A 14,905-nucleotide genomic window follows, 5' to 3' on the forward strand; every position below is an offset into this window, starting at 1 on the left:
CGAACAAACAAACAAACACACTCCTGTGTGAGTCACTGACTTTATCTGTCTGTCAAATATATTTTTAAATCACATAGTTTGAAACATGAAATTGAAATTTTAAACATTGATAAAAAGTGACATTTATTTTATTCTGACTGAGGAACAGGTGGGTCGGACTGACTCTGACCCACCTGTTCCTCAGTGATGAAGACAAAACATTTAATTAACATCAATTTAATTAATTGAGATGGTTAATGTTTTTATTTATTGCTTCATCACGTCTTTGTTGCTCTGACAATTCGCCGATGTATGAATGAATTAAATACTATATTTTATGAATAAAACAATTAGTTTTTGTCCTTAAATCTGCAGACTGAAACGTTAGCCGCTCTTTTATTTTGAAGCCCCTCCAAGAGGATGTGACATAGGCGGAAGTGCCGCTGCAAGTCGGAGAGCTGAGACTAACAACAAAAATCTAAATATGAAAATAAAAATATAAAATGTATGAGCTGTGTTTTTGATCCCGGAGCAGAGACAGAGAGGAGCTCAGAGAGACAGCTGCATGGCGGTGACCGTTTCCGCGGTGAGAAAAATTCAAACGTTTCTTACAGTTGATGATGGAGACATGCTAAGCTAATGCTAATGCTAACTGACGTGAAGCAGCTTGTTTCATAAATCATCAAAACACAGGCTAAATGAATTAAACCAATCAGACACAACCATCAGATAAATAACACGAGCAGACTGATTTATACAGATTATTTATGATTCTATAAGATCTGAGGAGAATGTGTCTGTAAAATAAAAACGAGAAACTAATAAAAATAATTAAGATTAAGTGAAAGTAAACAGAAGTCAGCCAATAGAAGCTCGTAAAAGCTAATAAAAGCTAGTACAAGCTAGGTGAGGTTAGTAGAAGCTAGTAAAAGCTAATAGAAGCTAGTTCACGCTAATAGAAGCTAGTAGAGGTTAATAGAAGCTAGTAGAATCTAATAGAGGTTAATAGAAGCTAGTAAAAGCTAATAGAAGCTAGTACAAGCTAGTAGAAGTTAACAGAAGCTAGTACAAGCTAATACAAGCGAGTACACGCTAATAGAAGCTAGTAGATGTTAACAGAAGCTAGTAGAAGCTAATAGAAGCTTGTAAAAGCTAATAGAAGCTAGTAGAATCTAGTAGAGGTTAATAGAAGCTAGTAAAAGCTAACAGAAGCTAGTAGAAGCAAGTAGAAGTTAATAGAAGCTCGTAAAAGCTAATAAAAGCTAGTACAAGCTAGGTGAGGTTAGTAGAAGCTAGTACAAGCTAATAGAAGCTAGTACAAGCTAATAGAAGCTAGTACACGCTAATAGAAGCTAGTATAGGTTAATAGAAGCTAGTAGAATCTAGTAGAGGTTAATAGAAGCTAGTAAAAGCTAATAGAAGCTAGTACAAGCTAGTAGAAGTTAACAGAAGCTAATACAAGCGAGTACACGCTAATAGAAGCTAGTAGATGTTAATAGAAGCTAGTAGAAGCTAATAGAAGCTTGTAAAAGCTAATAGAAGCTAGTAGAATCTAGTAGAGGTTAATATAAGCTAGTAGAAGCTAGTAAAAGCTAATAGAAGCTAGTACAAGCTAGTAGAAGTTAACAGAAGCTAATACAAGCTAGTACAAGCTAATAGAAGCTAGTAGAGGTTAATAGAAGCTAGTACAAGCTACTAGAAACTAGTTGAAGCTAATAGAAGCTAGTAGAAGTTATTAGAAGCTAGTAGAAGCCAACAGAAGCTAATACAAGCTAATATAAGCTAGTACAAGCTAGTTGAAGCTAATAGAAGCTAGTAGAAGCCAGTACAAGCTAATAGAATCTAATAGAAGCTAGTAGAGGTTAATAGAAGCTAGTACAAGCTACTAGAAACTAGTTGAAGCTAATAGAAGCTAGTAGAAGTTATTAGAAGCTAGTAGAAGCCAACAGAAGCTAATACAAGCTAATATAAGCTAGTACAAGCTAGTTGAAGCTAATAGAAGCTAGTAGAAGCCAGTACAAGCTAATAGAATCTAGTAGAAGCTAGTAGAGGTTAATAGAAGCTAGTTGAAGTTAATAGAAGCTAACAGAAGCTAATAGAAGCTGAGAGGAGACACAGTAGAGGAGGTTCACCTGCCCTGCGTTCCACACCGCATACTTCTACTATATACTCTTAGTATGTACTGCAGCTGCCCTTAAAAGTATGTAGTGCAGTATGCAGTATGCAGTATGCATACTATTGGGACACACTACGTCCGCCATCACATCGCTCCCTGAACTCCGACCCTCTTGCTCACTTCCGCCGCCGTCCGTAGCGCCACATTTGAATATTTTGTGTTGTTGTACTTCGGAGATGCAGCAAATCTCCTCTCGTCGAGCTCGCCAGAGTCGTGCATACTGTCAGAGGTGCTGGAGAGCTGTGTTGCTGTTATGTCGTCATGTATGTTGTTGTTCCTAATAAACAGTCCCAAGCCTGTTATTAGTGACCTGTCTGTTGAACTAGTCACCAGTAGGCACATTAACCCCCTTCACACACAGCTCTCTGTTGCTGGCAGATGTTTGATGTTAAATATATTCACAGCTATGCAGCAGCTGGCACTATATTCTGTCTGCACGTGAAGCAGCCTTACATTCACATTACTTTTATTTGTAGTGTAACATACCTGCACATTCTTACTACATTACTTAATATGTGTTTGACTTTTACTCTGTATATATTTACTAGTCTCATACCTGGCCCATAGTGTATTCATATTTAGTCACATTCATTCATTATTTATACCACACTTACACCACTGCCTATACTGCTATAATCTTCTATATTGTAGTCATAGTTGAACCCTAACACTGATTATACTGTAATCATAATAAAGTTGAATGTTGTAACCGTGTTCTTGCAGAACTGTATGATATGTGACAGTATATAATCAGATCATTGCAGTCCTAATATGTAGTGTCTTAGTATCTCAAATTAAATAAATCATGTATGAAAGGAAGTGTGAGCGTTGGTTGTACACGCAGCTCAGTCAGTGCGGCGTAACTTCCGTTCTGCAAAGGATTGTGGGTCAGAATGGCCAAAGAAGCATGCTGACATGCATACTGCGAAATATGACCGGATGTAGTAGAACATCCTGGTACTTTTGGCATACTGCACCTGACATACTATGTATTGGGACACACTAATTCTTTTTCTGGCGTACTAAATAGTATGGTAGTATGGGTACTGGAACGCAGGGCTGGACTCAGGTACCTGAGGGTGCGTTTGTTTTGTTCACCTGTCGGTGTGTGAACAGGGAGGGCCGGCTCTCATCATGGAGAACGGACAGAGCACCACCACCAAGCTGGGCCTGCCGCCTCTCACCCCCAACCAGCAGGAGGCGCTGCAGAAGGTAACACACACGCACACGCACACACACACACACACACACACTGTATACATGTGGTGTGTGTGTGTGTATACGGCGAGCTGTGATTGGCTGCTTCCTGTCTGCAGGCGAAGAAGTACTGCATGGAGCAGAGCATCAACAGTGTTCTCCTCAGACAGACGCAGCAGCTCAGCAGCCTGCAGGTAACGCCATCACACTGCCATCACACCGCCATCACACCATGACAACAGCATCCCAGCGATGGACGCTCTCTCTCTCTCTCTCTCTCTCTCTCTCTCTCTCTGTGTCTCTCAGATGGCGTCTCTGTCCATGGGTCTGGGCGACGCTCTGTCTCCTCTTCAGTCGGTAAGTGGAGCCATCTACCATTTCCACAATGCATCTGTGTGACGTCACGGCGTCATCAAGACGACACTGAGGGCGGTTAATGGAGTTTCAGCTTGTCAGTGATGTAGCCTTCATCATCATCATCATCATCATCATCGTGTGTTTGACTCCCAACGTCACTGTAGAGTAACGTGGTCACCAGGAGCACGTCACATGGCGTCTGCAGCTCCTTTAGTTCAGTCTGATAAACATCAGAGGTCAGAGGTCAGTGTGAGGATGGAGTCACAGCTCTGCTCTTCATTCATCTGTGTGTGTGTGTGTGTGTGTGTGTATATGTATGTATGTGCGTGTGTGTTTGTGTGTGTATATGTGTGTGTGCGTGTGTGTGTGTGTGGGGAGGAGGACTTAAAGAGTTTGTGAATCAGGGGAGAAAATGGAGCAAACACAGAGAGGTCAGAAAAATATTCTCCACACGCTGGATGACAGAGGAAATAAAATGCTACAGATCAGATGATGTCATCAGGGAGACGCACACATTTATCACCTGACACCATAACATCAGAAACAAAATGATGACATCGCTGAGATAAACTGTAAAAGCTCATCAGTCTCACAGCAATCACATCACCACCCTTCTCAGCTCTCAGGCGTGTCTCTGACAACCAATCACATCACACCTTACAGGCTCACAGAGGGCGTGTCTCTGACAAGCAATCACATCACACCTTACAGGCTCTCAGAGGGGCGTGTCTCTGACAACCAATCACATCACACCTTACAGGCTCTCAGAGGGGCGTGTCTCTGACAACCAATCACATCACACCTTACAGGCTCTCAGAGGGGCGTGTCTCTGACAACCAATCACATCACACCTTACAGGCTCTCAGAGGGGCGTGTCTCTGACAACCAATCACATCACACCTTACAGGCTCTGAGAGGGGCGTGTCTCTGACAACCAATCACATCACACCTTACAGGCTCTGAGAGGGGCGTGTCTCTGACAACCAATCACATCACACCTTACAGGCTCTCAGAGGGGCTTGTCTCTGACAACCAATCACATCACACCTTACAGGCTCTCAGAGGGGCGTGTCTCTGACAACCAATCACATCACACCTTACTGGCTCACAGAGGGGCGTGTCTCTGACAACCAATCACATCACACCTTACTGGCTCACAGAGGGGCGTGTCTTTAGACTTTAGACTTTATTGTCCCGAAAGGGGAAATTCTTTTCAGCAGCACCGCAACAGTTTGACCAACACACAGAACAGAACAGACATCATAGCACATACACACACACATTGCGCAGGACATTTGGACAGGGACAGAAACAACTCTCTGACAACCAATCACATCACACCAATTTATTATGTTGATCTGCTCTGTACGACATCTATTGCACGTCTGTCCGTCGCAGGTCCCAGATTACAGGTCACAGGTTATTTGTAATTTTCTTCTTTCATGATTTGCTGAGTATTTTTGCGTTTGGTATTTTCTGTTAATTCTTGGAGCCTTTTTGGTTCGTTTTTATTGTGTTATGATTTGTACTGTTATTTTAAAATGTTGGCGGACCCCAGGAAGAGTATCTGCAGCCCTGCTGTAGCTAATGGGGATCCTGGGTTACAGGTCACAGGTCACAGGTTACAGGTCACAGGTTCATGTCACATGTCACAGGTGAAATGTTACAGGTTACAGGTCACAGGTTACAGGTCACTGGTAGCAGGTTACAGGTCACAGGTTACAGGTCACTGGTAGCAGGTTACAGGTCACAGGTTCATGTCACATGTCACAGGTGAAATGTTACATGTTACAGTCATAGGTTTAGGTCTCATGTCACAGGTGAAATGTTACAGGTCACAGGTCACAGGTTTAGGTCTCATGTCACAGGTGAAATGTTACAGGTTACAGGTCACAGGTTTAGGTCTCATGTCACAGGTGAAATGTTACAGGTTACAGGTCACAGGTTCATGTCACATGTCACAGGTGAAATGTTACAGGTTACAGGTCACAGGTTCATGTCACATGTCACAGGTGAAATGTTACAGGTTACAGGTCACAGGTTTAGGTCTCATGTCACAGGTGAAATGTTACAGGTCACAGGTTCATGTCACATGTCACAGGTGAAATGTTACAGGTTACAGGTCACAGGTTACAGGTCACTGGTAGCAGGTTACAGGTCACAGGTTCATGTCACATGTCACAGGTGAAATGTTACAGGTCACAGGTCATAGGTTTAGGTCTCATGTCACAGGTGAAATGTTACAGGTCACAGGTCATAGGTTTAGGTCTCATGTCACAGGTGAAATGTTACAGGTCACAGGTTCATGTCACATGTCACAGGTGAAATGTTACAGGTTACAGGTCACAGGTTACAGGTCACTGGTAGCAGGTTACAGGTCACAGGTTCATGTCACATGTCACAGGTGAAATGTTACATGTTACAGTCATAGGTTTAGGTCTCATGTTACAGGTGAAATGTTACAGGTCACAGGTCATAGGTTTAGGTCTCATGTCACAGGTGAAATGTTACAGGTCACAGGTTCATGTCACATGTCACAGGTGAAATGTTACAGGTTACAGGTCACAGGTTACAGGTCACTGGTAGCAGGTTACAGGTCACAGGTTCATGTCACATGTCACAGGTGAAATGTTACAGGTTACAGGTCACAGGTTTAGGTCTCATGTCACAGGTGAAATGTTACAGGTTACAGGTCACAGGTTTAGGTCTCATGTCACAGGTGAAATGTTACAGGTCACAGGTTCATGTCACATGTCACAGGTGAAATGTTACAGGTAGTCACATGTCACAGGTGAAACTGGTAGCAGGTTACAGGTCACAGGTTCATGTCACATGTCACAGGTGAAATGTTACAGGTCACAGGTCACAGGTTTAGGTCTCATGTCACAGGTGAAATGTTACAGGTTACAGGTCACAGGTTTAGGTCTCATGTCACAGGTGAAATGTTACAGGTTACAGGTCACAGGTTTAGGTCTCATGTCACAGGTGAAATGTTACAGGTCACAGGTTCATGTCACATGTCACAGGTGAAATGTTACAGGTCACAGGTCATAGGTTTAGGTCTCATGTTACAGGTGAAATGTTACAGGTCACAGGTCATAGGTTTAGGTCACATGTCACAGGTGAAATGTTACAGGTTACAGGTCACAGGTTTAGGTCTCATGTCACAGGTGAAATGTTACAGGTTACAGGTCACAGGTTTAGGTCTCATGTCACAGGTGAAATGTTACAGGTCACAGGTTCATGTCACATGTCACAGGTGAAATGTTACAGGTTACAGGTCACAGGTTACAGGTCAATTGTTTCAGGTTACAGGTCACAGGTTCATGTCACATGTCACAGGTGAAATGTTACAGGTTACAGGTCACAGGTCACAGGTTTAGGTCTCATGTCACAGGTGAAATGTTACAGGTTACAGGTCACAGGTTTAGGTCTCATGTCACAGGTGAAATGTTACAGGTCACAGGTCACAGGTTCATATCACATGTCACAGGTGAAATGTTACAGGTTACAGGTCACTGGTAACAGGTTACAGGTCACAGGTTTAGGTCTCATGTCACAGGTGAAATGTTACAGGTTACAGGTCACTGGTAGCAGGTTACAGGTCACAGGTTCATGTCACATGTCACAGGTGAAATGTTACAGGTCACAGGTTACAGGTCACTGGTAGCAGGTTACAGGTCACAGGTTTAGGTCTCATGTCACAGGTGAAATGTTACAGGTCCCAGGTCCCAGGGTCATATCACATGTCACAGGTGAAATGTTACAGGTCACAGGTTACAGGTCACTGGTAGCAGGTTACAGGTCACAGGTTTAGGTCTCATGTCACAGGTGAAATGTTACAGGTCACAGGTCACTGGTAGCAGGTTACAGGTCACAGGTTCATGTCACATGTCACAGGTGAAATGTTACAGGTCACAGGTTACAGGTCACTGGTAGCAGGTTACAGGTCACAGGTTCATGTCACATGTCACAGGTGAAATGTTACAGGTCACAGGTTACAGGTCACTGGTAGCAGGTTACAGGTCACAGGTTTAGGTCTCATGTCACAGGTGAAATGTTACAGGTCCCAGGTCCCAGGGTCATATCACATGTCACAGGTGAAATGTTACAGGTTACAGGTCACTGGTAGCAGGTTACAGGTCACAGGTTCATGTCACATGTCACAGATGAAATGTTACAGGTCACAGGTTACAGGTCACTGGTAGCAGGTTACAGGTCACAGGTTTAGGTCTCATGTCACAGGTGAAATGTTACAGGTCACAGGTCCCAGGGTCATATCACATGTCACAGGTGAAATGTTACAGGTTACAGGTCACAGGTTCATATCACATGTCACAGGTGAAATGTTACAGGATACAGGTCACAGGTTCATGTCACATGTCACAGGTGAAATGTTACAGGTTACAGGTCACTGGTAGCAGGTTACAGGTCACAGGTTCATGTCACATGTCACAGGTGAAATGTTACAGGTCACAGGTTACAGGTCACTGGTAGCAGGTTACAGGTCACAGGTTCATGTCACATGTCACAGGTGAAATGTTACAGGTTACAGGTCACAGGTTTAGGTCTCATGTCACAGGTGAAATGTTACAGGTTACAGGTCACAGGTTCATGTCACATGTCACAGGTGAAATGTTACAGGTTACAGGTCACAGGTTTAGGTCTCATGTCACAGGTGAAATGTTACAGGTTACAGGTCACAGGTTCATGTCACATGTCACAGGTGAAATGTTACAGGTTACAGTCACAGGTTTAGGTCTCATGTCACAGGTGAAATGTTACAGGTTACAGTCACAGGTTTAGGTCTCATGTCACAGGTGAAATGTTACAGGTTACAGTCACAGGTTTAGGTCTCATGTCACAGGTGAAATGTTACAGGTTACAGGTCACAGGTTTAGGTCTCATGTCACAGGTGAAATGTTACAGGTTACAGGTCACAGGTTCATGTCACATGTCACAGGTGAAATGTTACAGGTTACAGTCACAGGTTTAGGTCTCATGTCACAGGTGAAATGTTACAGGTTACAGTCACAGGTTTAGGTCTCATGTCACAGGTGAAATGTTACAGGTTACAGGTCACAGGTTTAGGTCTCATGTCACAGGTGAAATGTTACAGGTTACAGGTCACAGGTTCATGTCACATGTCACAGGTGAAATGTTACAGGTTACAGGTCACAGGTTTAGGTCTCATGTCACAGGTGAAATGTTACAAGTTACAGGTCACAGGTTCATGTCACATGTCACAGGTGAAATGTTACAGATTACAGGTCACAGGTTTAGGTCTCATGTCACAGGTGAAATGTTACAGGTTACAGGTCACAGGTTTAGGTCTCATGTCACAGGTGAAATGTTACAGGTTACAGGTCCCAGGTTACAGGTCACTGGTAGCAGGTTACAGGTCACAGGTGATGTTCTGAACTGTGACTTCCTGTCTGCGTTCAGGTGGCGGCCCAGCGTCAGAGAGCTCTGGCCATCATGTGCCGAGTCTATGTCGGCTCCATCTACTACGAGCTGGGAGAGGACACCATCAGACAGGCCTTCGCTCCATTTGGACCAATCAAAAGCATCGACATGTCCTGGGACTCTGTCACCATGAAACATAAGGTCAGCAGTACAGACCCCAGACCAGCAGTACAGACCCTAGACCAGCAGAACAGACCCCAGACCAGCAGAACAGACCCCAGACCAGCAGTACGATCCTAGACCAGCAGAACAGACCCCAGACCAGCAGTACAGACCCCAGACCAGCAGAACAGACCCCAGACCAGCAGTACAGACCCCAGACCAGCAGTCCAGACCCCAGACCAGCAGAACAGACCCCAGACCAGCAGTCCAGACCCCAGACCAGCAGTACAGACCCTAGACCAGCAGAACAGACCCCAGACCAGCAGTACAGACCCTAGACCAGCAGTACAGATCCCAGACCAGCAGAACAGACCCTAGACCAGCAGTACAGACCTCAGACCAGCAGAACAGACCTCAGACCAGCAGTACAGACTCCAGACCAGCAGAACAGAACTTAGACCAGCAGAACAGAACTCAGACCAGCAGAACAGACCCCAGACCAGCAGAACAGACCCCAGACCAGCAGTACAGACCTCAGATCAGCAGTACAGACCCCAGACCAGCAAAACAGACCCTAGACAAGCAGAACAGGCCTCAGACTAGCAGAACAGACCTCAGACCAGCAGTTCAGACCTCAGACCAGGACGTGTTTGAGGTCATCTTCAGTCCATCTGTGTCACTGCAGGGTTTCGCCTTCGTAGAGTACGAGATGCCTGAAGCGGCTCAGCTGGCTCTAGAACAGATGAACTCCGTCGTTCTCGGAGGACGAAACATAAAGGTGAGTCCAGGTTAATCATCACTAACCAGTAGAGACACTTCCAGTTTGTAGTACATTGTTCCCTCCATCTCGTGTTGCAGGTCGGGAGGCCCAGTAACATCGGCCAGGCTCAGCCAATCATTGACCAGCTGGCAGAGGAAGCACGTGCCTTTAACAGGATCTACGTGGCGTCAGTTCACCCCGACCTCTCTGACGATGACATCAAGAGCGTCTTCGAGGCCTTTGGAAAGATAAAGTCCTGCATGCTGGCCCGAGAGCCGACCACCGGACGCCACAAAGGCTACGGCTTCATCGGTGAGCATTTATAACCACGAGACTGACGGTGGAGACAAGTGCCAGAGGACACAACACGTGACATGTCCTCAGACACATTCAGGTTTTCAACAGACGAGATGCTAACTGTGTGAATGACATACCGACTATGTGAACTAGATGCTAACTGTGAATGAGATGCTGACTGTGTGAAGAGATGCCGACTGTGTGAACGAGATGCCGACTGTGTGAACGAGATGCCGACTGTGTGAACGAGATGCTGACTGTGTGAACGAGATGCCGACTGTGTGAACGAGATGCTGACTGTGTGAATGAGATGCCGACTGTGTGAACGAGATGCCGACTGTGTGAACGAGATGCTGACTGTGTGAACGAGATGCTGACTGTGTGAATGAGATGCTATGCTGCTGAGTCTGATGGCTGCAGCCTGTCCTCTGATTGAGCTAACAAGCTGACAGTCATCTGGTTTTGTCTTTAGAATATGAAAGGGCTCAGTCTGCTCAGGATGCCGTCGCCTCCATGAACCTGTTTGACCTGGGGGGTCAGTACCTGCGGGTGGGGAAGGCCGTGACTCCGCCCGTACCCCTCCTCACGCCCACAGCTCCTGGAGGGCTCCCTGCAGCTGCCGCAGTGGCTGCTGCTGCTGCCTCTGCCAAGATCACTGCTCAGGTAACGCTTGAGGCTCCTCCTACTGATCACACATGGTCAGGAAGACACTTAGCACTACACTGTGGAGTATTAATGCAGTATAACTCACAGTATGACACAGTATTGTGTGTAATGTGCTGTATGTTGGACAGTATTTGATATATTATGCTCAGCAGTGTAAACCTTTGCAGTATCTGATTATATTTTCCACAGTATGAAATATCTTTTGTTCCATGGTGTGTTCAGGAGTCAGTGGGAGCGTCGGTGCTCGGAGCTCTGGCTGCACCAGCGCTCCTCTCTCAGCAGCTGGGAGGACTTCCTCAGGCCGTCATGGCTGCTCAGGCTCCAGGTGTCATCACAGGTAGGAACAGCTTCAGCCTGTGTGCCGCTGAAACACTGGTGACGTCTCCTGGTGTTAACAGAACACTGAGCTGACAGTCAGTATGTTCACAACATGCTCCATCTGTGTCATGTGATCAAACGTACTAACACACACCTGTGTCGTGATGATGCTGTTTAATCACACACACCTGTCAGGTGGACTGATAATCTCAGAAAGGAGAAGAGCTCACCTCAGGCCGATCACACAGCAAGTCTTTTACAGGTTATAAAAGCCGCACTGCACAGATTTTTTTTTTAATTGAATGTCACTAATAAAAGTTGCACCTTTTTATTGTTGCCAGGCAACCACCCCATCACCTCCTCATTTTCATTTTCATTTCATTTCTTTATTTAAAGGACAGTGCACATTAATCAACATTTCTGTAAATGTGGCAGTGTTAGCCAGCAGGCTAATGTTCAACTGTAGTCCTTTGACAAGATGTTAAGCTCGGCACAGGATGGCTAACAAATGAAAACATATTAAAGAATACACACAGCAGCAGATAACAACAGTATAAGATGATGCCAATAGACTGGCTCTATTAAAACATATAGCCATACAACCATTCATACAAACCACCATGGGTTAGACCGGACAGCAACATTACATAGCAACAGACAAACATGCACTCAGATTAAACACTATCAAAGGTGTTCACATTTTCGATTGCTTAAAAGCCAGTCCTTAAGACGGTGGGTGAATGTGTGGTGGCAGGTGCAATTTCTAATCTCCACTGGCAATTGGTTCCATAATTTAGAGGCTCTCACAGAGAAACATAATGGACCAAAGGAGCTGGACCTAAGAGGAACTACACAGTCCCCTCTCAGCCTAACCTTCCTGTGTCATCACTCTACAGTAATCAGTGTGTAGCTGCTGCCGTGTTGAGGCAGAGGGTGCTGTCTGTAGCTCTGGTTGAGGGTGAGAGGCTGTCAGCAGATAAACAGAGATCTGTGTGGGTACATGAGACCCTAAAAAAGAGGCTGGATCATGGGGAGTACCACCAGTTGGTCCAGGAGCTTCTCCTCCATCATGGACGTTTACAGGCATACCCCAGTGAGGTGGAGAAGCTGCCATCCAGGATGAGATTTCCTGCAGCCAGACCGCCGCCACACATCTGACCGTCCTGTCCTTCCTGCTTCCTGTCTGTTTCAGGTGTGACCCCGGCTCGACCCGGCGTGCCTCAGGTGGGTTTGGTGAACCCGGTGCTGGCCACGCCCCCGACCCTGGTGGCCTCCTTTGTCTCTGAGGGGAAGAGGACGGAAGAGGAGGGTCAGCAGGAGGCACAGAGGGATGGCGCCGTGGAGCCACTCAGCGAGCAGGAGTACATCAGCATCAGCGGCAGCAGCGCCCGACACATGGTGATGAGGAAACTGCTCCGCAAGCAGGAGGTAAGGCAAACACCCCCCCCCCCCCCGCTGGAAGGAGACAGTGGGTGTTTCTCAGAGTCAAGGAAGGATCCTCAAACACCCGAATTTGAAGGACGCTACGTTATCAACCCGCCAAAGGGCTGTTCCAATGTCAAGGATCCCTCTGAGTTTCATGAAGGACTGAGTCCTCCTTTCAGAGAAATTCCAAGGATTCAAGTGTGGGCGGGGCTTCTTCAATGAAACCTTGTCAGGATTTAGATTAATATGTCATTTATTAGGGTTCATGTCTCCACCTGAGTTTATCAGACAGAAACCTCATTGACACTTTGCAATGTGTGCACTGCCACATGATGAGGGTTGGTGTTTAAATCATTCACAGCAGAGATGGAGCGCTAAGTGCGGTCAGCTGTTTGAGAGCAGCGCAGCTCATCAGATCAGATGTGTTCATGTTATTGTAGCGCAGTGTGCGGTGACACACAGACAATATGGATCACTGTGAAATGACAGAGTGGTTCTGTGTGTTTGTGTGTATACATGTGAAAAATATGTGTGTATATACGTACATGTATATGTGTTCGATATTAACACTGATCCTTGTGTGTAACCACCGCCCCCTCTGTGTCTGTCAGTCCACCGTGATGGTCCTCAGGAACATGGTCGGACCCGACGACATCGACGACGACCTGGAGGGTGAGGTCACTGAGGAGTGTGGGAAGTTTGGGCGGGTGAGGCGTGTGGTCATCTACCAGGAGCGCCAGGGTGAGGAGGATGACGCCGAGGTCATCGTGAAGATCTTTGTGGAGTTTTCGGAGGCAGCGGAAATGAACCGCGCCATCCAGGCGCTCAACCAGCGCTGGTTTGGAGGACGCAAGGTGGTGGCGGAGGTTTACAACCAGGAACACTTTGACAACAGTGACCTGTCGGCGTAGAACACACACACATAGAGCATAGTGCAGGCGCCTCTTTCTATTAATGTTTGTCTGAGATTTAAAGGACCACTCCGCTGTTTCTCATGTTTCAGTTCCTGCTGAATGTTTTTATATATCACAGATTTTATACGTAACAGTGACTGTAGTCACTAACATGCTAACGTCAGTGACGCTAACGTTAGCAGCCAATGCTAATTGTATTTGTACTGTAGCTTGAAATCCTGATCCAAGTCAGACTCCAGTCACGACCTGATCCAAGTCAGACTCCAGTCACGACCTGATCCAAGTCAGACTCTAGTCACATGACCTGATCCAAGTCAGACTCCAGTCACGTGACCTGATCCAAGTTAGACTCTAGTCACATGACCTGATCCAAGTCAGACTCCAGTCACGTGACCTGATCCAAGTTAGACTCCAGTCACATGACCTGATCCGAGTCAATCCAAGTCAGACTCCAGTCACGTGACCTGATCCAAGTTAGACTCCAGTCACATGACCTGATCCGAGTCAATCCAAGTCAGACTCCAGTCACGTGACCTGATCCAAGTTAGACTCTAGTCACATGACCTGATCCGAGTCAATCCAAGTCAGACTCCAGTCACGTGACCTGATCCAAGTTAGACTCCAGTCACATGACCTGATCCGAGTCAATCCAAGTCAGAGTCCAGTCACGTGACCTGATCCAAGTCAGACTCCAGTCACGACCTGATCCAAGTCAGACTCTAGTCACATGACCTGATCCAAGTCAGACTCCAGTCACGTGACCTGATCCAAGTTAGACTCCAGTCACATGACCTGATCCGAGTCAATCCAAGTCAGACTCCAGTCACGTGACCTGATCCAAGTCAGACTCCAGTCACGTGACCTGATCCAAGTCAGACTCCAGTCACATGACCTGATCCAAGTCAGACTCCAGTCACGTGACCTGATCCAAGTTAGACTCCTGTCACATGACCTGATCCAAGTTAGACTCCAGTCACATGACCTGATTCAAGTCAGACTCCAGTCACATGATTTTATTACTTTAGACTCAATTTTTAAAAATCAAAAAAGACTGGCAACTTGGACTTTAATACCGATGACTTGTAACTTGACTCGGACTGGAGCCTTTTGACTTGAAAATACTTGATACTTCCTGCCAAGCCCAAGAATGAAAATGGTCAACAAAGAATGAACAGCAGTGAGACGTGAGATCAGTGACCTGACGCTGATGTGAGCACAGTTTGTGAGCTCGTGCTAAGCTAACATTAG

General features: G+C 45.9%; 1 protein-coding gene across 1 annotated transcript; it reads left to right on the forward strand.

Annotated features, from left to right (window-relative positions):
• Positions 1-420: 420 nt before the first annotated feature.
• On the forward strand, positions 421-14,518 carry puf60a (poly-U binding splicing factor a). The gene is made up of 11 exons (XM_049599331.1): positions 421-565; positions 3,272-3,367; positions 3,472-3,546; positions 3,659-3,709; positions 9,155-9,316; positions 9,963-10,055; positions 10,136-10,349; positions 10,807-10,997; positions 11,223-11,337; positions 12,511-12,746; positions 13,355-14,518. The coding sequence occupies exons 1-11, from the start codon at positions 545-547 to the stop codon at positions 13,652-13,654; spliced, it is 1,554 nt and encodes a 517-aa protein (XP_049455288.1). The 5' UTR covers positions 421-544; the 3' UTR covers positions 13,655-14,518.
• Positions 14,519-14,905: the final 387 nt, after the last annotated feature.

The sequence above is a fragment of the Epinephelus fuscoguttatus genome, linkage group LG15 (assembly GCF_011397635.1).
Source record: "Epinephelus fuscoguttatus linkage group LG15, E.fuscoguttatus.final_Chr_v1".
NCBI classification, from domain to species: Eukaryota; Metazoa; Chordata; class Actinopteri; order Perciformes; family Serranidae; genus Epinephelus; species Epinephelus fuscoguttatus.

What these genes read in the sequence shown, in the direction of transcription:
- puf60a (XM_049599331.1), top strand. Translation starts at nt 545, where the DNA reads ATGGCGGTGACCGTTTCCGCG. An exon ending in TCGGAGGACGAAACATAAAG is followed by an intron (nt 10,056 to 10,135) that starts GTGAGTCCAGGT and finishes CTCGTGTTGCAG; the next exon opens with GTCGGGAGGCCCAGTAACAT. An exon ending in AACTGCTCCGCAAGCAGGAG is followed by an intron (nt 12,747 to 13,354) that starts GTAAGGCAAACA and finishes TGTGTCTGTCAG; the next exon opens with TCCACCGTGATGGTCCTCAG.